At 41.5% G+C, this 24,405-nt stretch overlaps 2 protein-coding genes across 4 annotated transcripts in view; one reads left to right on the forward strand and one right to left on the reverse strand.

Annotated features, from left to right (window-relative positions):
* On the forward strand, nucleotides 1–21,749 carry tprb (translocated promoter region b, nuclear basket protein; the record flags this gene model as incomplete). Of its 2 annotated transcripts, none has more annotated exons than XM_080506169.1 (51): nucleotides 1–151; nucleotides 487–591; nucleotides 888–961; nucleotides 1,068–1,164; nucleotides 1,260–1,363; nucleotides 1,468–1,632; nucleotides 1,749–1,841; nucleotides 1,929–2,009; nucleotides 2,704–2,791; nucleotides 3,309–3,449; nucleotides 3,580–3,674; nucleotides 3,850–4,047; nucleotides 4,135–4,242; nucleotides 4,349–4,569; nucleotides 4,655–4,815; nucleotides 6,590–6,732; nucleotides 6,909–7,057; nucleotides 7,146–7,308; nucleotides 7,804–7,938; nucleotides 8,031–8,171; nucleotides 8,343–8,511; nucleotides 8,980–9,146; nucleotides 10,150–10,302; nucleotides 10,391–10,507; nucleotides 11,182–11,385; nucleotides 11,563–11,750; nucleotides 11,853–12,000; nucleotides 12,164–12,301; nucleotides 13,252–13,383; nucleotides 13,520–13,650; nucleotides 13,774–13,984; nucleotides 14,125–14,271; nucleotides 14,428–14,626; nucleotides 14,800–14,993; nucleotides 15,130–15,203; nucleotides 15,291–15,487; nucleotides 15,595–15,876; nucleotides 15,971–16,122; nucleotides 16,233–16,313; nucleotides 16,854–17,027; nucleotides 17,125–17,277; nucleotides 18,537–18,630; nucleotides 18,988–19,145; nucleotides 19,251–19,310; nucleotides 19,402–19,493; nucleotides 19,788–19,897; nucleotides 20,003–20,098; nucleotides 20,191–20,344; nucleotides 20,581–20,702; nucleotides 20,803–20,898; nucleotides 21,615–21,749. In XM_080506169.1, the coding sequence occupies 51 exons, from the start codon at nucleotides 1–3 to the stop codon at nucleotides 21,662–21,664; spliced, it is 7,056 nt and encodes a 2,351-aa protein (XP_080362295.1). In that variant the 3' UTR covers nucleotides 21,665–21,749. The 2 variants fall into 2 exon arrangements, with proteins under 2 accessions (XP_080362295.1, XP_080362296.1); XM_080506170.1 differs by having other exon boundaries at nucleotides 18,988–19,139.
* prg4b (proteoglycan 4b) overlaps nucleotides 21,223–24,405 on the reverse strand; it is an 8,392-nt gene continuing 5,209 nt past the window's right edge. For both annotated transcript variants that reach the window (XM_080506172.1, XM_080506171.1), the window contains exons 9-13: nucleotides 24,046–24,182; nucleotides 23,762–23,918; nucleotides 23,552–23,659; nucleotides 22,701–22,829; nucleotides 21,223–22,001 (exon numbers count right to left, since the gene is read on the reverse strand). In XM_080506172.1, the coding sequence (XP_080362298.1) occupies nucleotides 21,892–22,001; nucleotides 22,701–22,829; nucleotides 23,552–23,659; nucleotides 23,762–23,918; nucleotides 24,046–24,182 (641 nt within the window). In that variant the 3' untranslated portion in view covers nucleotides 21,223–21,891. The remainder of the gene's footprint in view (nucleotides 22,002–22,700; nucleotides 22,830–23,551; nucleotides 23,660–23,761; nucleotides 23,919–24,045; nucleotides 24,183–24,405) is intronic.

A 24,405-nucleotide genomic window follows, 5' to 3' on the forward strand; every position in this document is an offset into this window, starting at 1 on the left:
ATGGCGGCACTACTGCTGCAGGAGTTGGAGGGCGCAGAGTTAGCAAAGCTACCGAAGTCCCTCCAGAACAAACTTGAAAAGATACTTTCAGATCAGCAGTACGCGATCGATTCACTCAAAGCACAACAGGAGCAGTTCCGTGTGGACAGCGGTGAGTTGACGGCTGTTGTGTTGCGAACTGGCGCCGCTAAAGTGTTTGGGTTTGCTTCCCATGCATCATGGCTATATAAGTGAACACGGCACAGTCAAACTGCTTTTAGCCCTCTTGCATACCAAAATCATTCTCTGTAAACTTATCAACGGATTTGGCAACATGCTTCGTCTTTCACATGAGGCTGAAATGTCACTTAAAGCGATAAGTGACCGGTCGTTAGCTTTACAATGCTAGCATCGCTTTAGCTCCAGCGGCTACATGTGACGTCAAACAGTCACAATTGACCTTTTTGTCATACAGATCTTTATAACCACTAACATTCGTTTTCACAGAGCAACAATTCTTTGAAAAAGTGAAACAACTGGCCCAGTGTCAGGAGGAATTTTTATCGAAGACCCAGGAGCACGGTACTCTGAAAGGGGAGTTTGTCAAGATTGGTAAGGATGAAGTTCATGTTTTACACGCAGGTCTAACTTTCCATAACCAGTAGAATATGTCTGTTCGATATATTGTATTTAAACCCCACAAAGGTCTGAAATTCTGGCAGCTTAAACTACATAACAAAGATTCAGGCATGTCCATCTTGTCTTGACAGGTTCAAGACCTTTGACCCAGACTGAGTTAAAATACTATCACTGATTTTTGTTTTCTCATGTTTCGTCTGAACCAAACTAGTTTAACTTTGTCTTTAGTGAGATGGCAGTAAATTATATTCATTAAATCCTTCATTTAGAGGAAGAACTGAGACTTTCACGGGACAAAAACAGGGAATATGAGTCTACACAGGAGAAGCTTTCATCAGAGCAGGTAAGGCAACTAAGTTGTGTGTTGTTGTTTTTTTTAAGCCATCAGTAAATTTTCACATACAATACATCAATTGCAGTGATTAACGTAGTCTTTTGCACTTGTTTAGACTTCGCTTTCAAAAGCTAAAGAAGAACTGGAAGGAGAAAAACGTGAACTTATGCGGACACTTGACTGGAGAGCTTCGGAAATAGAGAATTTAAGTGGTACGGGCACAGATTCATCCGTGTTTTGTTTTTAACTTGGTGTGGCAGAATGATACTTGATGTGGCGCTCAAGTTATTTTCCATTGCACTTCCAGATGACGTGAGGCAACTCAGTGACAAATTGATGGACTCCAGTACCTCTAAAATGGCCCTACAGGTTAAGTTAAATGAAGTTGAAGCAGCTGAAGTCGGCATTAAAGTGAGTTGTATTGTATTTTCGCTTACTGTTTAGTTTACACGCATCACTTTATATGCAAAATGAAAAGGCAAATTAACGGAAAATGTGATTGTGTGCTATTCCAGTACAAGGAGAAGCGTTTGGAACAAGAAAGAGAACTGCTTCAAGGCCAGATATCTTGGCTGAATGACGAGCTGAAGTCCAAGAGTGAAGATCTACTTTCCTTGTCCCGACAAAAAGGCAAAGAGATCCTGGAGCTAAAATTCACCTTGGAGAATAAAGAAGATGAGGCAAGTTACTATTATTCAGTTACATTTAAGTACAAATGAAGTGTGAATACAATAGGACTAAAACCATGTTTTTGCTCTTCAGCGTCTTATTAATTGCGATTACATTGTGATTACAGTTAAATAAATTCCAAGAGCAAGTGGCCTGTTTGAAGACGTCAAATGAGCATCTTCAGAAACAAAATGAAGACATGATCAGCAAACTGAAAGAAGTATGTGTATTTCCACCTATAAGTTTTCGTTGTACTCTGTATGAAATGTTTCCATTAAAAGTGAAAAACTGAATGTACCTTTCCTAGGCCAAGGAGCAAAACACCATGATGAAAGAGAAATTCAAAGATGAACTGAATGCCAACATAAAGCTTTCCAACTTATACAAGGTATGTATATATGCTTAACAGAATCTTGTCAATGCATCCACAAAGTGGACAAATGTTCACAGAATTAACTTATTGTGCACAGAATTAAATCATTTTTAGAAAGCTACTTTTTCATTTGAGTTCAGGCTTTGTATTGATCTAGTGTTTAAAAGGTGATTGTAGATCTCTGTATGCTTGGATAATACTCCTGGCACATAGTAGACCAGGATGAGAGCATCACTATTGACACAAAAGATTGACCGAATAGCCTTTGCATCTCCCTTGATTTTCTGGGCTTGTGCAGGCCAAAAGGAAACAAGCCCAATCATTTCAGTGAGTGCACAAACTGAACAAAAATAACAAAGAAACGATATTGTGAGACTGTTTATTACATCACATATCAGTGGAGTGATGTAGCTTGGATATCTGGTATATATAATTTCTGAAGAGATGTGATAAAGCTGCAATGGGTTTGATTTGTAACTGTTATTTATTTATAGTACTGTATTAACCCTAACCCAGAGGAGAAATTCCTTGTAGTTGTATTTTAATCACATAATATGATGACCGGAAGAAGAGTCTCTGCTCTCTACATTTGTTCAGGAAACCTAATGGTCTGGTCAACATAGTTACATTTATCATGTTTTTTTTTAAATACACGATCATAAGGTGATTCTTTTTTCTTTTCTTTTTTTTGCTTTTAACTATCTCACAGAGAGAAGCAGCAGATTCTGAGGCAAAAAGTGAGGAGCTCAGTCGGGCAGTGGAGGAACTGGATAAGCTTCTAAAGGATGCTGGAGAAAGTAAGAGGCAAAGACCAAATGGTCTTTGACTAATACTATCATTTATTACTTGAAATTAGTGCTGTCAATCGATAAAAAAAAAAGTATTAATTGCACAATTTTCTGTAATTAATTGCGATTAATCACATTGTTTTTCTACTGAAGTCTGACGCTTGTAATGGGTATTTATTTAGCGAAAACCACAATTAATGTCAACTCAACACAGACTATATTTAAATTCAAAGACTATTGTTGTAATGTCCTTTTAGCTTTGCGTGAAACTGGTTCTCTCCATGATCAGCAAAATAATAAAAACACAAATTAATTCATTAATAAACATCTAACATAAGTCTGGGTTTTGTTAGAGTGCAGGTCCACCACTTTGAGAATTTGAATATTTCTCGGGAAAAAATGATTTTTGACGGCACTACTTGAAATGTAATACACAGTCTTAATGGACATCATTTTAATTTCTGGTGTTCTGAGTTCTAATATGTTTTCCAGTTAAAAAATATATTATTTTTTTTCTTCACTTCAGCCAACAAAGCACTTGAAGATAAGTTGCAAGAAATGAATAACGCCACAGACAAAAGTGTTGCAGAGTTAAAGGAACGAATCCAGAGCCTTGAGAAAGAACTGGATAATGCCAATGAACTGCTATCAAACTTAAAACTGAGAGGTTGGTTGTTGTTTTTTTGTCTAATCTTTCCTCAAAAAAATATTTAAAAAAATATTTTTTTGACAGCTTATGTTGCAGTAACCTTTTCGTTTACAGTGTAAAAATATATTGTCTGTTTTCTTCCCTCTAGGTCCTGTTGGTTCTGTGTTGACAGAGGAGCAAATGACAATGTCCCCCACAGCAGCTGCTATATCCAAGATAAAACCTGGAATGCCACTAGCAGAGGTGTGTAGCAGTATTTCAGTTTCAAACATCAGACTCTCTCGTGTGACAATATACATCTTTAAAAAATGTGCATTATAGTTATTTATTTGTTTGCAGAATTTTAAATGCGTTTAAGTAACGGCAAGATGGAGTTGCTTTCTTTCTTTCCTCTTAGTTTTAAATCCTGTGTTTTCAGTTGTATACGGCTTATGTGAGTAGCCAAGAGCAACTGCAGCTGGAGCGGCTGGAGACCAAGCGAATCAACAAGTATCTGGATGACATCGTACAGGAAGTGGAAGCAAAAGCTCCCATTCTCAAAAGGCAAAGAGATGAGCATGAGCGCATGCAGAAGTCTGTGGCCAGTCTTTCTGCGAAGCTCGAGCAAGCTATTAAGGTATGTGGAAAGCTATTGAGTGGTCCAGCATTTCTTGTATGTTTTTACCTGCATTTCTAAGTTGTTTGTGTTTCTGTTGGTTTCAAGGAGGTGCACCGTCTGCAGAATGAGGCTGATGAGGCCAACAAACGCTCCTCTTTTCTGGAGAGGGAGAATCAAAGGAATGAACTTCAGCTGGGTGACCTGGCTAAGCAGGTGAGATGGTTCTCTTATTAATCAGTCTTGTTATTCCAGTCTTCATTCTTACCAAATAAAATCTACAATAATCAAATGTCTTTCTTTTTTTCCCCCCTCCTGCTAGGTCCGTGTGTTGCTGATAGAGCTGGAGGAGGCACGTGGAAATCACGTGATCCATGAGGAGGAGGTGAGCTCTGCTGACGTTAGCAGCACATCCGAGGTGATCAGCCAACACCTCGTAACCTTTCGCAGTGTGGTGGAGCTTCAGGAGCAGAACCAGCGTCTTCTTGTCGCTCTCCGGGAACTCAGTGAAGCGCAAGAGAAAGAAGAGATCACTTGCAAAATGTATGTCCGATTTTGTGCTTTTTCTTAGATGTTTCATTACTGAGAAGTGACGACAAAGTGGTTTAAGCAAACTTTACTGCCTTAGGCCTGAAGAACTCGAGCTGAGCTTGGAGAAGGCCCAGTCTGAGCTGGAGTTGCTGAAGCAACAACGCAGCCAGCAAATTAAGACGACTGAGTCCATTGTGAGGCAGAGAGACGTGTACCGTGTGCTTCTGGCTCAGGCAACTGGTGTCAGCTTCCCACAAGGTAATTCACCAAAACAGAGACTGCAATCCACAATAGTTCACTACATACAGTGGGGAGAACAAGTATTTGATACACTGCTGATTTTTGAAGTTTTCCCACTTACAAAGCATGTAGAGGTCTGTAATTGTTCAAAGGTACTCTTCAACTGTGAGGGACAGAATCTAAAACAAAAATGCAGAAAATCACAGCGGATGATTTTTAAATAATTAATTTCCATTGTATCGCATGACATGAGTATTTGATACATCAGACAAACAGAACTCAATATTTGGTGCAGAAACCTTTGTTTGCAATTACAGAGATCAGACGTTTTCTGTAGTTCTTCACCAGGTTTGCACACACTGCAGCAGGGATTCTGGCCCACTCCTCCATCCAGATCTTCACCAGAGCATTCAGGTTTCGGGGCTGTCGCTGAGCAACACAGACTTTCAGCTCTCTCCAAAGATTTTCTATTGGATTCAGGTCTGGAGACTGGCTAGGCCACTCCAGGACCTTGAGATGCATCCTACGGAGCCACTCCTTAGTTGCGCTGGCTGTGTGTTTCAGATCGTTGTCATGCTGGAAGACCCAGCCACGACCTATCTTCAATGCTCTTACTGAGGGAAGGAGATTGTTGGCCAAGATCACATGATACCCTCCCCTCAACACGGGGCAGTCGTCCCGTCCCCTTTGCAGAAAAGCATCCCCAAAGAATGATGTTTCCACCTCCATGCTTCACAGTTGGGATGGTGTTGTACTCATCCTTCTTCTTTCTCCAAACACGGCGAGTGGAGTTTAGACCAAAAAGCTCCACTTTTGTCTCATCACACCACATGACCTTCTCCCATTCCTCCTCTGGATCATCCAGATGGTCATTGGCAAACTTCAGATGGGCCCTGACATGCACTGGCTTGAGCAGGGGGAGCTTGCGTGCAGTGCAGGATTTTAATCCATGACGCCGGAGTGTGTCACTGATGGTTTTCTTTGAGACTGTGGTCCCAGCTCTATTCAGGTCATTGAGCGGGTCCTGCCGTGTAGATCTGGGCTCATCCCTCACTGTCCTCATGATCATTGATGCCCCACAAGGAGAGATCTTGCATGGCCCTCCAGACCGAGGGAGATCGACCATCGTCTTGAACTTCTTCCATTTTCTGATAGTTGCACCAACAGTTGTTGCCTTCTCACCAAGCTGCTTGCTTATTGTCCTGTAGCAAATCCCAGCCTTGTGCAGGTCTACAATTTTATCCCTGATGTCCTTACACAGCTCTCTGGCCTTGGCCATTGTGGAGAGGTTGGAGTTTGTGGACAGGTGTCTTTTATACAGGTAACAGGTTCAAACAGGTGCAGTTAATATAGGTAATGAGTGGAGAACAGGAGGGCTTCTTAAAGAAGAACTAACAGGTCTGTGGGAGCCTCAATTGTTACTGGTTGATAGGTGATCAAATACTCATGTCATGCAATACAATGGAAATTAATTATTTAAAAATTATCCGCTGTGATTTTCTGCATTTTTGTGTTAGATTCTGTCCCTCACAGTTGAAGAGTACCTTTGATACAAATTACAGACCTCTACATGCTTTGTAAGTGGGAAAACTTCAAAAACCAGCAGTGTATCAAATGCTTGTTCTCCCCACTGTATGTGCAGAACTTGCTTTGTGTTGTCTACGCAAATCACAATTGAAGGGTATACCTACTTTTAACCTGAAGTCTCTCGTAATTTTTAAAGAATTGATTGATAAATTTGTTTTGGTCTTACTTTAATGGTATTTTTGTCTGAACTCTGTTTGACCTCCAGGTACCCCATCGGAGGAAATTTCACTTTCTTCTTCCCAACTGCGTTCACCTGCAGCCACTCCGACTACAGCAACACCCACTGGACTTGTGTCCTTGACTACAGAGACTACTGAGGTGTTGGAGGCAAGGGCAGCTTTACGACAGGTGAATATTGAATTTTCGAAACGGAACATCGATGCACTGATCATTTAAAACCCGTCAAAATTCTCAGCAGTGCCACTGCTCCTGGTTTAATTCATGTAATCAGTACAGGTATTAATGTTGAGCAAAAACCTTTTGTCATATTGAAAATTATTAAAAATCTGTGATTGTCTTTGTAGTTGCAGGAAGTGTTCTCCACCTATAAGACAGAGCGCATGGAGAGTGATAAAGCAATGGCCCAGCAGATTGAGAAACTGCAGGAGCAGCTCTCTGACCTTCGCTCTCAGAATGCAAAGATGTCCACCCAGCTAGAATTTGCATCAAAGAGGTATTACGATACATGAAAGAAGCTCAAGTATCCACCTATGGTTAATACTCTGCAATGCTGAAAGGGATTTCCATCTTACGTTTTTTAGGTATGAGATGTTACAGGACAACGTTGAAGGCTACAGAAAGGACATTGCCACCCAACGAGAGAAAGGACAGAAGATGGCTGCTGCCACACAAAAGCTTGAACAGACCATCCACACTCTGAATGAGGACCTGAGAGCTGCCAGGGACAAACTTACAATGGCTGAGGTATGTCTTGACTTGATGCATTGTGATCTTTCTCTTGTAAACACTTTTGATTGACCCTCTATTTAGAATACCAGTTGACTGGGAGGAGCTGGTGTAACCCCGTTTATCATTAGAGCCCATCTAAGCAGCACATCAGATCGGTTAACACTGTTAAGTGCCAGCTTTATCGGTACTTCTAAACTATACACTGATTATTCAAGCTGACAAATCAATCTTCAAAACTACTGCAAGGCTCAATGTGTGAACCTGTGTGTGTGTTTCCAAAATGGCCTACGCCACATTGTAGAGCACTGTGGTCTTGATCCAATTGGGGAATCAGAGCTGATATTCTTGGAGCATCTTAATGTCAGTGTGATCACTTGTATACAGTGTTCATGTAAATGGGACAAACCTTTTTATTAACTGGGAAGTATTCAGTCAAATCAACAAAAAGGGGCTATCTAAACACTGCTTGTCATTGAGGATTGATAAGACAAACTTGTTGCATCTTTGTAGGGATCTGCAGAGAACTTGCGTAAGGAAAGAGACATGCTGAAACTTGTGGAGTCCAGGCTGAATCAAGAAAAAGAGACTTTCCTCAGCCAACAACAGAGCCAAAATCTATTGCTGACCAATCTCCAGACGATCCAGGTAATTTGAACGTCCTTTTTCAAAGGTCATTTGTAGGACTACGTCTTTCAGTGATTATTACAAAGCCTAAAATATCAACTGCTGTCCTGTAGGCCACTCTTGAACGTTCAGAGACTGATACGCGTCAGCGTCTCAAGGGCCAGATGGAAAAGCAGGAGCGGGAGATCTCGCAACTTCAGAAGAGGCTTGAGAATGAAGTGGAACAGCGCCATCTACTCACCAGAAACCACGAGGTAAGCACCATATTGCATGTGGGTTTGAAATAATTACTGCTCAGATCATAAGAACTGTTGTGTTATAGTCACCAGTGGGGCCAAAAAAACGGGCTTAAACATCATGGCTATAAAAAGAAGAAAGAAGAAAAAAAGAAGTATTTCACAGTGTAACTTTCTTTGTTTGCACAGATCCAGTTAATGGATGCAAAGAGGCAGTTGGAGACACAAGTGGCTTCACTCCAGAAAACCAAAGAACTACTGAATGCTGCAGAACTGGAGCTCAACACCTTAAGGGTGCAGCAGGGTAGCATTCAAGCGCGTCACAGCCTGGGTTCACCATCGACACCCATCATGAGAGGTGGGAATTTATACACAAGATAAGCATTTAAAACAGCAGCCTGATTTGATACACGTCCACCAAAATGTGTATTTTATAAAATCTCAAAACTTTAAATTTGTGGTTTTGTTTGTTGATTTATTCATTCAAATGTTGCTCAATAATGTCTATACTATCTCTGTTATAGTTTGGAATTTAGTTTCCTTGCCATTTTGGGTAATACGAAGATGATACTAAAATTGTCTGATCCTGAGTGTGTGGTTTGTTTTTAATTTTTTAAGTGGACTGATCCAGTTTTATTCCATACCCGCTTTGGAAATCTTCTGTTTGTTAGGTTGTTCCAGTAAAGTAGCCCAAGAGAATGTCTAAACCACATTGCTTCTAAGATTTGTGCTTTTTTCAGTACAGTCCCTTAACTAAACTCGCCCAGTATATATTCTCCCTTCTTAGATTCCTATGGTGTGTGAATTTGTTTTATCTTGTTCTCAGGTATCCAGAGTTCTAATCAAGACGGAGAGGTACTACAAGCTCGCCTGCAGGTGGCTGAAACCCGAGTGGAGGAGCTCGTAGAAAGCGTCAAGGCAGCCACTTCCCACATGGAGCAGTACAGAACCATGGCTCAAAGCCTGGAGGAGTCCCTGGACAAAGAGAAACAGGTTGGAAATGCTGGGATAACACAATTCTCAACATGTTGTACGAGCACAAAAAGAGCGGTTGAGTTAAATAATTGTCTTGAGATTCCTGTTTTTGTATCTGATGCCTGGATCTGATCAAATTAATATTAAATGCTTTTGCGTGTTACAAGATAGTTTATGAGATTCATAAGACAAAAAATATCCACTTCAGATGCAATGTAAAGTGGTTTGTTTTTTTTGGCTACTAAAGAAAAAAACCCAAGACAACATTTTGAAACAAAATTATTTATGTGGCAAAATAAGAACCATGATTTTTTTTGTTGGGAAAAGAGTTGTGAAGTGAAACTTAAATATGATTAGGTTGATCAAAATCTATAAGTGATTATAAAAGAAAGGGTTAGAGTAAGTATGGCATTTATGGTTTAAGGCCCTGTTTACACCCCAACCCTTCAAGTGAAAATACATTGATTTTGCATTTAAATTTTGGAAAAATTTCATATTTACACACCAACATTTTGAAAACGTACCCGTTTACACAGCAATGGCGGGTACTCTGAAAACATTGTAGTTTTCATGTTGGGGCATATTGGGCTGTAAAACTACCAAGTTCTAGGAGAATATGGACTGGGAGTCCGGTCACTCTCCAAGCCACAATTGTCGCATGTGCAGAAGAACTCGCTCCTCTAGCCATAGCATGCATGCGCACAAGCAGCGTTTCTGCTGTCTTCACGGGGATGGAGCTTGAGCGTTTCTAGAAAGTTGCGTTTTTGCTCATTTACACGGCTGACTTGAGTCGGACCTTTTTCAAAGTTCCATCTTGGGAGCCGTGCTCAAAGATCTGTTTCAGTGGCTCCAAGCACTGTTGTCGTGTAAACGGACACTCAAAACACAAAGAATGATTTGCATGTAATCAGGCCCAAAATGATTGAACTTTGTTGCTATAATTGGAAATCTAGTAGTCTGTGAGGTTTCCAAAGATGACATTTGTATGCCCTTTATTTTTTTGTGAATGCTTGATGACCAGGTAACGGAACAGGCACGGTCAGCCATTCAAATGCGAATGAAGGAGGCCCTTGAGCAACACAGGAAGCTGCAAGAAAAACTTCTGGAAGCAGACAAAGAAAAGCAAAACTTGGAAGAGCAGAAGAAAGCAGCCATTGCCTCTCTGGAAGAGCGGGTATATAATTCAAAATCAAGCAATAGTGAACACTGTCCTTGTAGTTTCACATGATTAGAGCCTTTCAATGATTGTTTCTCTGTTGTAGATAAATAATCTAAACAGAAGCTTCAGCAATGCCCAGGCTGATCACCAGGGGGCGATGCAGCGGCTGGCAGTCGCTGAAGCTCAGCAGCAGCAGGCATTACAGGACAGCCAGGAGCAGGTAAGCAGGTTCAAATGAGTTCAGCCATTGCAAATATCCTACTTTGATCCTGAGCGAGAGTCATTTTTTTTAAAGACAATTGCAGCAGATGATGCTTTACAGGCAAGGGAAACCCACGTCAAATGCTTATATCCCATAACACCCATAATCCCACTGAATATTGTAAATATTACCGCTGCTACTGTGCATTGTTTCCCAATTTATCCATTTGTCTATTTATATATTCATAGTCTATTCTGTGTGCAACTCCCCTGTCTAACTATTTGGGCAATGTGAAACTGCTGCTGTGACCAAATTTCCTCATGTGGGTCTAATAAAGTCTAATCTACTATAATAATTTATTAAGTGGGATTTTTAACTTGAAGGCCGGTAATGAAGTCTGTAGTATGTGGTATAGTCATACCTTCTATAACCAACTCGCTGTGTGACAATGACTCTCCGTTTCACAACTACTAACTTTGTGCAAGGTTGAATAACTTGAATGATTCACCTGTTCTCAGACAGAATTTGTCATTGGATGCTTTCGAGCCATGGGTTCAGTCTTTCGAGAAATAAAATGTCTTGCACCTTGTGTGATTGATGCATGTCAATGATTTAATGATTCATTGTGGCAACAAACGCAACTGTAGTTTCAGTTTTCACAAACTTATTTGAAATCCGTTCTTTTCTCTAAGGCTAAGTTGGCAGCTGAAGCTCAAAACAAATATGAGCGGGAAATGATACTGCATGCTGCTGATGTGGAAGCCCTGCAGGCGGCTAAAGCACAGGCCCTCCAGGCTGTTGAGTTCAGACACCAGCTGGAGGAGAGAGCTGAGAGGGTCAATGCCGAGTTACTGATGGCAAAACTCTCATGGGAGGAACAAGAAAAGATCCTGAAGGTTAGTTTCAAAGGTTATTTTTCAAGGTGGTTCATGACCAAGTACAAAATCCAAATATCTGTTGTTGTTGGGTTTGTTTGTTTGTTTTTCAATCCAAAGGCGTGGTCATTGCAAACAAAAAGACTTTCTTGTAATTCACTGGTACCTTATTGCTCTTGCTAACGTTGTGTATATTAGGAGGAGAAGTCCAAGGTGGAAAGCGGTTTGGAGGACCTACAGAGACAGAATGCCCTCCTGCATGAGCAAATCCAGGCGATGAGCAGCAAAATGGCTCAGAATTTGCAGCGTGCAGCCAGTGAGAAGTCCTTGAACATCTCTTTGATTGAAGAGGGCAAATCTCAAGACCAGCTCCTGGAGATTCTCAGGTAAAATGTTTTATCTCGGATCATCCTAATGACTTCTACGTTCGTGTTGTTGCTTAACAAAAAGAGGTTGTCATCTTTCACCATATTTTCTTCCTCTCAAAGATTTGTACGTCGGGAAAAGGAAGTTGTAGAATCCCGTTTTGAAATCGCCCAAGGGGAGAGTTTGCGTTACCGCTTGAGGATGGAGCACCTAGAACGAGAGCTGAAGGAATCCCAAGATAACCTGAATTCTGCGAGGGAGAGGATGCTGGTATGTTTTCATCCTTGCCGAGTCGCTGGTTTTTGATGCATCCTAAAATGAACAAGGTTTAATTTAAATTTATTTAAAGAAAATGCTGGTAAATTGCGAAAACCTGACACGCCAAGTGAAATACAATGACATTTGACTAATGGCCAATGTTTATCATTGACAGGTGACAGCAAAAACCCTGGCTCAGCACGACGAGCTGATGAAGAAGACAGATACAATGAATATTATAATGGAGACCAACAAGATGTTGAGAGAGGAGAAAGACAAGATGGAGCAAGAACTGCAGCAAACTCGGGCTAAGGTACAGTTTCCGTGTAATCATTAATGCTTAGTGAAATAATTGGTATTGCTCGTCCACTTCTGAAGTATGCTCTTCATTAATTTATCGCTTCAAATTATATGTTGTGTTATATGATATATATTATATACATATAGTATTAACTATGCATTTGTTTGTTTTCAAGTGTTTCAGGTCAGTCCTGACCTGAATCATGTTGGGTTGCATTATAACTCCAAAATGTACCATTTCAATTTGCTATTTTATCAGCTGATTATTTCTAATCAATTAAATTTGTAATTATTTATTTCAATATTTGTATAACAATTTTTAACTTGTAATTTGCCGTTTTTGTCCTGCAGGCATCATTAACCAGAGCTCATAGCACCCATTTTATCTGGAGTCAAAAACATTGAGAAATATTTTTGGTGTCATACAAATATGAACCCTGGTCTAAAAATTATTACAGTGGGCTTGGCTGAAATGTTAACCAATTTTTGAAAAACCGTTTAATATTCAAAAGTGCAGCACCGAATAATTTTAGTGTCCCCAGTGACCTTTGATTTAATTTTAAAACTAGTACAGAGATTAATTAACAATAAATCCTCGAGGAAACACTGCTGATACTATAATGATATTGAACACCACCTTTGGCCAATGTGCCATTTGCTCGCATGTTTAATGTGCACTTCAACTTTTACTTTTTTCATTCCATCCACAGGATTTAGTGCACTCGTTGATTTTTCCTTTACTTCACGGGAGAAAATCATTATCGTGCAAAACGAGGTCTTTTTTTAATATATTGTCCAGTCCCTATCGATTTGTTCCCGTCCATTGTTGGAAACCCATGGAAACTTGTAAATTGGTCAGAATTGATGGCTACACAACATGAGACTTAGATTAATCTGTTTTGAACATTTTCTCTGTGAATGTCTCGTTTTGTTACATTTCCTTCTCAATTCTTATGTTTCCAGGTCCAAAAACTAGAGTCGGACATCTTGCCATTGCAGCAGGCTAACACTGAGCTGAGTGAGAAAAGTGGCATGTTGCAGGCTGACAAGAAGCTGCTAGAGGAGGAAATCAAGAGGTGGAAGGTTCGGACTCAGGTCAGAAAGCTCAAATTATATTTGCAGTCAATCCAAGAGCTGACTGTTGTGCTTTATTTAAACCCGTTTTCGAACAACTTGTTAGACTGTTTTGTTTTGTTATTTAACAACACTCATTCTGATCATGTTATTTTAGCATTTGGTCAGTCGACAGAAAGATTCGGATCCAGACGAATACAAGCGTCTGCATTCTGAAAAAGAAGCTCATGTCAAACGCATCCAGCAGCTGACTGAGGAGGGCGCTAGATTTAAAGCAGAGGTGACAAGGTATGCATGATGCATATGCTCAATTCAACAGAACGTTGAATGTTTAATTACTGTCTTCATCAATCTCATCAGCATTTCTAACGATCCATTAATTTCTTCTCCATTTTTAATTTCTCTATGAAGAGCAAATAATCTTACAGCATCGCTCCAGAGCCAAATACAAAACTTGCGTGACAATATGACTAAGATGACTGACGAGAGAAATGACATGAAGAGGGAACTGGACACCAAGAACCAGGAGCTCCAAGAGAAAATGCGGACCATCACCCAGGTCAAGAAGATTGGACGGCGCTACAAGACTCAGTATGATGAGCTGAAGGTGGAACATGACAAGGTGGGTTTTTTCACTGCTTTTATCTAAAGTTCTCAGTAAAAAAGGGCAATATTGTGCATTTTGTGTCGTATTAACCTGATGACATCAGAATCAGTCCTGTTCTTGGTTGAGGTTAAGCTTGCAAACTGTTGATTCACCAGCTTGTAGCCGGGGCTGCAGCAGGCCCATCCCAAGAAGAAGAGGCTCATCAGGCTTCAGTTCAAGAACTAAACAGCCTGCGAGATTCTCTGAGCCAGGCAGAAACCAGGACCAAAGACCTGGAAGGACAATTGGAGAACATCAACACGGTACAGAGCAATACATCAGAGCAAAAGAGCTTTATTGTTAATAGTTTGTTCTTGTCAGCCCTCTTTGAATTTTCACTGATCAACTTCCATAGTTAAAATTGCTCAATATTCCAGAGAAAAAGATGGAAGCAGGACAATGCTGTATGTTTTCTGCAGGTAGTCGCAGAGCGTGAAACTGAGGTGCGTAATGCCCAGGAACAATCGTCCAGACTGCAAACGGAGCTGAACAGGCTGAAGCAGGAGCTGCAGGATAAGACTTCCCTCGAGGATTCACTGAGACAGCAGGTGGCAGAAAAAGAGGAAAAGATGCGGAAAGCTTTTGTTTGCGCAAAGCAGAAGATCAACCAGCTCATGGGTATGGAAATATCTTCACACCTGAAGTGTAAAAGCAGAATTTCAAGTTTAATGGATTAGGATCAAGCTAATCCATAAAACTATCCCTCTCTCCTCTCTCCTCTCTCCTCTCTCCGGGATCGAGGTGTGTTGCTTATAATTTATTTGGATCTTGTCTTATAATTCCATGTCAAGGTAACAAAGACCAGCTGCAGAAGGAAAATGAGGAATTAAAGCAGCAGCGTGAAGAGCTTGAGGTACGAGTGAGTGCTCTCAAGTCTCAGTACGAGGGCCGTCTGAGTCGACAGGAAAGGGAGCTCAGAGACCTGCGAGGTCACCAGGAGAGACAGGAGCAGAGAGATGAGCCACCCGAGGCTGGTCCGAGCAAGGTGAGCATCTATTTAAAAACTATGCATGAGAGACAACAGAAATGCTGCTTTGCCGGTTGATTATATCAATTTCAGATTTTTAGGCATGCCCCGTGTAGTCATTGTTGATTGCATCCTTGTTTTCTTCTTGTTGTAGACTCAAGAACAGCAGAGAAGCACAGAACAGCGGCAGATCAGTCTGAAGACTACCCCAGTGGTGGACAGAGGGAGGTATGACATTTGACACAAATGACCGGTAAAAAAAACGACTGTTTTAGTTGAAGTAAAATGATTGTTCCCTTTCCTTGTGTCGGTCAGCACGAGCACATCTGAACCCCCAACTGCTAATATAAAGCCAACCCCAGTAGTGGCTTCATCTAGTAAACAGCCCGTCAACCCTGGGAACAAACCCACTCCAAGAGCAAGCATCAGGCCTATGATCACCCCAGCTACTGTGCCCACTCCAACACCCACTGCTACAGTCATGCCCACCACACAGGTGGAGACCCAGGATGGTGAGCACAACTGCTACAGATTGGAACTTTGTGGATGGAATCCGTTGCAGCATCTGTTCACATGTTTACCAGTTTGTGAAGTGTACTTAGCTTGATCTCTTTGACAGCCATGCAGTCCACTGAGGGCCCACCAGTGGAGCACGTTACTGTGTATGGCAGTGCCAGCGGCTCGGTGCGCTCAGCCAGCCCCAATGTCCAGACCACTTTAGCCAGTCCGATGCTGACCGTGCAGCAGACCCAGACACAAGCCACAGCATTCGTTCAGCCCACGCAGCAGCAGAATGTGACCCACTCTGAGCCGACCAATCAGGAGCCTGTGGTGATCGAGGCACCGAGCTCTCAGGTGGAATGGCCTTCGACTTCCTCCACTTCCTCTGTGTTTGGCACTGGTAAGAAGTCGTGCATCTTAAAATTGATATTGGATTGTAGAAAACTATTAATGCTATTCGGATATTGTAAATTTTATTGGTCTTCACGGTATAGTTTCAGCAACACCTGGAACCTCAACAATGTCGAAGAGACCTCGTGAAGAGGAAGAGAGCAGCACCGTCACTGACAGCGAGGCGACTCAAGAAGACACGTCCAGGGTTCCCATTCCGAAGAAGCTGCGCATCACCCAGAGAGTGGGTCCAGGGGTGAGGAGGATGGGGGACGTCAAATAGAAAACTGTCAAAACATAAGTCTTGTGTTGAATTTAGTAGAAATCTGCATTGAGAGCTAACCCTTTGCTGTTTGGTTTCTTTAGGAGGAGGTGCTCACGGAGGACAGTGCTGAGGCCGAGGGCGTGGTGCCAACAGACAGTCAAGATGGTGCAGATGCAAGCCAGGTCGGTCATTATTTAAGAGACATTGTTTCATGACAATGTTTATTTTGCCTAATCACTAAACCAGGTCAGTCTTGTGTGTTTTAATTTGGCTGAACCAAGCACATTAAGCCATCATTTTAAATGATGTACACGTCTGTTATCTTACTCATGACTGTTCTTTCTTTTAATCTACGCTCAAGACAAAGTGTAGAGTTTAAGGGCACAATTTGTAAAAATGTTTGATTATACTTCAACTCCCCTACTGCCTGCTCCTGCTGGTCAAGAGCACTTAACAAATCATAAAACTTTTTTCATGTTGCAGTATTAAGTCAAATTTAACAAGCATTTCTTTGTTTTTGCCAGAAAGGATTAATACATGCATAGTTTTCTGTAAACCAATCAGATTTTATCCTGTGCAGTTTTTTAAAAGGACAAATTCAAGCTGATATGTATTGAGCATAGCCTTCTGGTAACGGCATTGCAAGAAAAGTTCATAAGGTAGTATACTGTGTATTTTTTATTTTGTACGTGCTGATTGTCGCCCATTGTTTTGTCCTCCAGGCAGAAGATTTTCCGTCCCTGGAAGGAGGAACTGAAAGCGCAGCTTCACAGACGATGGACTTTGAGACACAAAGTGACACTCTTGATCAACTCCAACAAGAAGTAATTGTCATAGTCACAGACACAGAAAGTGAAGATGACCAGGAAGAGGAGGATGAAGAGGAAGAAGAGCAGGTGGGCTTTTCTTTTTTTTTTTAAATAACAAATGCCAACAGTCACTTTGTGTTTAGAATTGTGAAACTTACCAATTCCTGTCACTGCTTTATCACAGGACTATGAGGATGAAGAAGAGGAAGATGAAGAGGAGGAGGAGGACGATGAAGAAGATGAGGAAGAGGATGATGGCGGGATGGGAGAGGCAGGAGAGGACAGCAATGAGGACAGCAGAGACAGAAACCAGACTTACGAAGGAGACGAAACCGAGGTTGGATTACCTGTGTCACAAACTCCCGGTTACACCCTTGACCTGTTCTCCTCCATGTTCACCCTCAATATTCGTTTCCAGTCAAACTTAACCCTTCCCACACTTTCAGTCAAGAGTTTGCCCTCCCTTTCCAGTTCGTGCACTCAGATTTTCCACACTGTCTCACTTTGCTGTCACTCACATTTTTGCGCTGTGTTGTCACAGTCTGTGTGCAGGTTGTGTCTGTGTTGACTTTTAGCTGTTTTTCTTTTGCTCTTGTCTTGGTCACACATATTCATTGCGATGAGTCACCGTCTGAAAAAGGATGCTTAAGACTGTTTTACTTGTATTTTGCATGCATCAAAGGTAGAAAGGTTAAAAGAGGCGGAAACCTATGAACCATAGACTTATTTGCATAATGTAGCTTGTAGACAACAAGCCAAACATTATGAGGACCTTCTGGTTCAAAAGTTGTTCTTGTGAAGTCCCTACATTGAATGCAAGTGTTGAAAATGAAGTCATGTTGCGGAACTGAAATTTGTCTTCGGACTAGACTGGTACAACTCCACACACGTAGAATCAGATATCTTATTCAGTGGATCCTTTGTCCGTCGGGGCGGTGCCAGCCTCACCAGATAACCAGTGTTGGTTGGAGTCACTGTCAGAAATTGACACAAGTCAGAGATAATAAATACTGAGATGCAACTTTCCCTCAATGACAGTTTATTGGGCGTTATTCTTTTGCTCATCATCATTCGGCCAACAAGTGGGCTGAAGTATTTTATAAGAGCTGCTTTTAGAATCATGAGGTGAGCTCCTCACTCAAGTTTCAGTTTTGAAGCTGTCCAGCACACATTGAAAGAAATGTTCCCATAGAATTAGAAAATGTTGGTTGTGCTTGCAAAGTATGTGTTTTTCACAAGTTGTCAGCCTTGCAATACAGTTTATATAGAAGTGGATGAATGCTTTTCATGAGAATTTCTTGCCTTTTCCAAAAGCATCTTTGTTTCCTGCAGACATGAATCACAATATGTGTGTTGTTCTGCCAATATGTTCTGGCCACTCTAGTGTATGAAGGCCAGCCCATATACCAGCCGTCCACTGTCATTGTAGACATCATAAATCACAATCATAAGTACTTTTCTCTTTTCACAACTCCTCTTAAATAAATCTCATTTTCATCTTTACTTATGGCTATTGGCATAATTACTTCTTTTTTTTCAATGGCTCCCATTTAGTTTATTCATTTTCTTCTTTGTTTTTGTTCTTTCCATTCTCAGGGAGCTGATGCAATAGACCCGGGAACTGAGACAGAAGAAAGTTTGGGGGCGTCCGACTCCACCCAGAGGCTAGCGGAATCGCAGACAGCCAGCTGTAAGATCCAGGAAACCCTGTCACAAACTCATTAAAAACGCCAGTCTCACTTTCTCCACATGTTCTCACAAACCTTTTCGTTTGTCTTTATCGGATACTGATGAGTAGAAAAGATGAAATACACTGTTCTCTCTCTGACCGGACAAGTGGAAAAATGTCCCAAAATAATGTTCATTACCAGCCGTCCTTTAACTGTGAATGAATTTATTTATGATTATTTTTATTTGAATCCAACTTGTTAAGAGCTTCAGTAAATATCTGCTGCTTGATGAATAATAACTGCACGGTTGAACTTGTTTCGGTCTATATCTTCCTCTTAAATGTTTTTGTTTCTGTTTATTTTCATTTTTATTTTAGTTGAGGGTACTTCAATGGAGGCGTCTTCAGATCAGCCCATCACAAGTTCTGGTGCACGCATGCCCCAGTCGCCACGGAGACTAATGCATCAGCTGCCTCCCCGCTTGAACATCCACCCGGCTCCAACCACAGAACTCGGGCCACCTGCTCAGGTCCAGGTCATCAGTCATTCTGGGGGCGGAATGTGTATCTGTTGACTTTGGTTTTTGTCATTCGAAATGCTTCTTATCCTTTCTAACGTGTTTTTAAATTTACTTAAACAGCGTATCCCTGTTCGTCGCCAGTCAGTGGGCCGACTTCCTCCTGGGGGACCAGGCAGTGCTGTAAGTCACATCCTCTCAGAGGATCTTTTTTGGAAAGATGATCAAGTGCTCAAGCTTCAGATCTGCTTTCTCTTTTTTTTCCCCTCTGCAGCAGCACTTCTTCGATGAGGACGACAGGATGGTTCCCAGCATTCCTACTCTGGTGGTTCCTCACCGCTCTGATGGCTTTGACCAGGCCGTTCAGTAAGTGTCACCTTGAAAAGTAGATATTGATGTAGAGAAAGCTACATTTAAGATTGTGCATGTGCACTGCAGGATTGGAGACATGAAATGATTTAATCTTGAATATTGACCTGAAGACAAAATTGAACACTCATCTTTGCTTTATTTCTTTATGATGTTTACTATAACCAGATAATAATCAACACAGCCTCTCAAAGTGGCTACAGTCTACTACTGTCGACTATTTCTTACTGTTGGTACACGTATGTTAATGTTTTGGTAGAGTGTGATCCATTATGGAATTCTTTCTGTTAGTTCTCCCCAAGTGGCTGGCGTTCCTCGCCTCAGATTTAGTCCTTCAGACGACATGCCGCAGACCAGTTCAACCTCGCACTCTGACCTGGGACAGCTCGCATCACAAGGAGGTATTTTAAGTGCTGCAGTGCAGCACAGGACAAAGCCACGAGTCGTTTACTGTGAAGACGAAAGTCTCCAAAACCTTCCCTATAAACTTCTCTGTTTTCCATCAGGCCTTGGGATGTTTGAAAGTCCCCTTTTCTTAGCAACACATGAGGAGGAGTCTGGACGCAGCGTTCCCACCACGCCACTGCAGGGGGCTTCACCAGGTATGACTGTTGGCCTGAGATGACTTGTCTTTGTCGCCACTTTTATTATCGGTACACAAAAGTGTTTTTTCCCCCCCCATGTTCTCTATTAGTAACCACCTTCTCAGAGGTCACTCAATCCGATGCGACGGAGCACGCCTCCCAGTCAGTTCCCATGGTGAGCACATCCACACCCAGCCTGGTTGGGCCAGGAGCCGCAGGTACCGGGGAGGAGAGAGATATTTGCCTGGAGCCCGACTCTGATAGGTGAGCCTTCTGGCTTTCATCACTTTGACATTTTTTAATATGTATAAAGGTGTTTCGAGCTTCTCAGGCAAAGTTGGCCTGCTTCCCATACTCCTTACTCATGTTGACCAAAAGATGGCTGCTATAACATCCTTTCCATCTATTGTCAATACTTGGTAAAGTGAAGAAAATGATTTGTCAAAGTAGTTGACCGCTTAATATAAGACTGCCTGCGTTTGTGTTTTTGTTTGGCTCAGGCCGGGTGCTGAAGGGTCACTGGATTCAGTGGCGTCTCAGGGAGATATGGACGAGTCAAGCCAGCCCTCTGACAAGGCCAACCTTCCCTCCACCAGCCAGGAGCCTTCGTCCAGCTCTCCAGGTACAACAAACTTCAAGACTGTGCCGCTTTGCTGCTTTGAAAAGGAACGCGAGTTTGGGTCGTGTCACAGCATCTGATTGTCGTCCTGTGCGATTTACAGATACGAGCAGTGCTCCAGCTAGGATTTCTCGACCTGTACCCAGCAGACAGCTGCAACGCTGGCCAGATAGTCGTGGTGGTCGCATGAAGAGGGGAGGTAAAAAAAAGATTTGTCGCGTTTTAAACTGGTTCATGGAAACCCACCATGTTTGTGGTCATTTGTGAAACATGTAATGGCTTGCGAAAGCTTTGATACCCCTCGAACTTTTCCCCATTTTACCACAATTGTGAGGTGGAAGGAAAATACATGTTTGAAAAAAACCTTTTACAAATAAACTGGAAAATGTGGCGTGCAAAAGTATTCAGCCTTTTGAGTCAGTACTTTCAAAGCTGCTTAAAGTGAATTTGTGAAAAATACATACGAGCAGATATCACTGTACACACTGTACTTTCATGCCATACACAAACACAGATGAGTCGGTTATTTGTGAGGAGTTTGAGATTGTTTATTAATATAAACTGTAAATCTTACAGTCACAATTGTTGAAAATGCAGGTTTAAAAGCACTTCAGTGCCATTCCTCTAATTTATTAAACAGATGTAAACTGCTTTAAAAAAAAATAAAAAAATGTCCTCATATGTCGTGTATAGTTCAACATTTCATAGCTGAATATATTTGAGTGTTTTGCTGACCAACAGTTGTGTTCTTAAAGCAGACTTTTCAATGAAAATCTCAGCACAGTCTTTTCAGGATCGGATAGTTTTATTAACAAAAACACATGCAATGTCTTGATTAATGAACAATTTGTACATTTATTATAGCAAATTTGTTTACATCCGTTTTGTCTAATGATACACTTTGCATCTCGACAGGTCACGCTTTTCCCTCCCGGGGTATGCATGGCAGAAGGTTTGCGAGATGAACCACGCATGAGAATGAAGTTACCACAACGTCTGGAGAGCTGGTCATTCCCCTTAGAAACATGTTAATCATTTCAGCAACTGTTGAGTTTTGTGACAGTTTCTCATTCAATTGTCTTTGTTTTGCTTCTCTTTTTTTAACTTGGAAATTGTGCCGAAGCTACGTTTGATGAAGAATAAAGTTGTTGATTAAAAAAATAACATCTGCTTTTTACGTCCCCTTTATCAGTCAGACTTTCTTTGGGCATTTAAAGATGTCGTTGGTCTGAGATGAAGTGTTGTCTGTGGGGACGGAGACGACGGGACGCCCACCGTCCATCCTCACTTGGTAGGATTTAGCTGCAAAAGAAATGATCAGTTGATTACAAATTCATTCATTTGGTTTTTCCCTCGAATTCAGTTTTTATTAAAAGTTAATATGGCTTAAAGCAGTATGTAGAGTCTTCTCATTTGGGCGTGAAGATTTTCCTTGGGACTGCTCTTCACTGCAGCATGAATTTTAAAAGCCGCCGTGTTATGTGGATGACGTCAAGAACTTGACAATGGACGTCCACTGCCAGCTTTTCTTTGTCATTGCTCTTTAAACTTTGAGAATCATCCCTGAAATGGAACTTTTTACTGCAGCTGCTCAAATGAAATCTTGCTTGATGGACTTTACACATGTTGTAATAACCTAACACACGTTTCTCATTAAGGGTTTCAGACAAGTGAATGATATTTTACACCAATGGCGGGCAAGAAAATGTAAAAGGAGTGAATGAAGACCACAGTCGCCACTAAAAGTACTTTACAATTTCTAATTTCTAACTATGTAAAGTGTTGGTCGAAAGTGTGAGGGGGAAATCAACAAATTCAAATTACCTAACTGAATTCTTGGACTCTGTTACAAAAATGTGAGATTTATACATTTCAAAATGACAGGCGTGACTGAGCAGTACTTCCCAAAAGTTGTTTCAGCCCCACCACCACCACCACCCACTTTAGTAAAAATCACAGTATATTTAAAAGAAGGTCGGGCTTCAGTATATTATCACTTACTTCTTGAGAAGACATAGTATTTGTACCCCTCTGGTTCACTGCTGCTGGGGATCGACGCGGCAGCTGTGACGGTGGATGGGAAGCCTCTCCACGAAGTCTGGATGTTGATAGTTGGTCCTAACACGGACACTGAGGGGGAAAAAAAAAAAAGCCAGATGTTGATCTTTTTTTTAAATTTCCGGCCTTTCTCAGTTTAAAGGTTTCACCATATTTTATGGACCTGCAAGGGCGGTCCCATAAACTTTACACTGGTCTTTTTGTTTCCACTTGCCAGTTTTTCACCAGACGCACCGTCTTCATTAAAGTATGACTCACTCTTTAAGACCAGTACTTGTTTTGTTACTCAACGAGAGTACTGGTATATGAGACCCCGGTATTTAGGAACTTGGGAAACATTCAGTCCGGTCATCCCAATTCTATTATACCTACAGTAAATGGTGTAAACAGTTTCAATTTTAAAGATATCAATTTCAGATACTTTCTTAAATCCCCCCCCCCAAAAAAAACACATGGCAAATACTTTGTTTGTTTATGTTGGGCTGCACTACACTGTGTTTAGTGGTTCGCATCGTCACAACACAACCATAAGACCCGGATTTGATTTCACGTTTGTATCCTTTTGTCTGGAGTTTGTTTGTCCTCCGTGTCCACCTGAGGATACACCGGGTGATTCCGCCCTCTTGCATAATCTAAAGACGTGTGAACATGTGCCATAGACGTGCCAGTGGGTGTGTGGGTGTGTAGTAACGTGTTTTGTCAACTGGGATACACTGCAACCCTTGTCTGGATAAAGCAGAGATAGAAGATGAAGGCTTTCAATGGATTCCTACAAGATTGTATTGTTGGGGTACCTGCTTGGCGAGCCCTGCGGTTGCGGACTGTGTAGATGGCGTACTGAACTTTTCTGCCGCATGATGGACTGGTGCCAAGCTGGTAGGAGTATTTTTGGACAACTCCTCCTGAAGTGAAAATGTGCAAGAGATATGTGTTATTAAAATTGAAAACAACCTTAACAAACAATTAAAAAAAAAAAAAAAAAAACTTGGTTATTTTTGAATCACCTCTCTTGAAGAAGTAGACTGACTCTCCTCTGCTCTGGTACTGAGGCACAGAGAGAGCGCCTGTGATGTGACCCTGGAGCCCGTCAAAGCCTGTTTGTACAACTCTGGGATAACCAGGGTCCAAAACATCATCTTCAAATCTCCAGTACTTGCCTCCCTGCAAACATCATGCACATCAACATAATAAATATCAAACAACTAAACATATGTTAAATATTTAAGAAAAAATTAAGACACATTCTTAAGTTTGCACTGGAAGAAATCACATCTTTTTGTCTTGTTACCTTGAAAATGTAGGTTTTCCCCTGGCAGTTGCAGCGGGTGAACACTGTGTCGATGGGGGAAGGGACACCCCATACTTCTGTGATGCCTCGGGCAGGACCTGGCACCCTGTTTCTGTCCAGAGACCAGAAGTAATGACCTGCAAATAATATCACAACAGTGATCATTGTGCATTTGCACAGTGTGTCACTTTTAGTTCAATATAGTGCTGATATCTGTATTTTGAAATACAGTGATTCAAAGGTCATTTTCATCATCGTCCCTAAGTCCATTCATTTCACAATCATCCTAACAAACATGTAGTACAAATAAACTTTAAAAATGGAGTTGTTACAAAACAAGATGAAAGCCAGCCGGATAAT

The sequence above is a fragment of the Blennius ocellaris genome (assembly GCF_963422515.1).
Source record: "Blennius ocellaris genome assembly, chromosome: 12".
Classification (NCBI taxonomy): domain Eukaryota; kingdom Metazoa; phylum Chordata; class Actinopteri; order Blenniiformes; family Blenniidae; genus Blennius; species Blennius ocellaris.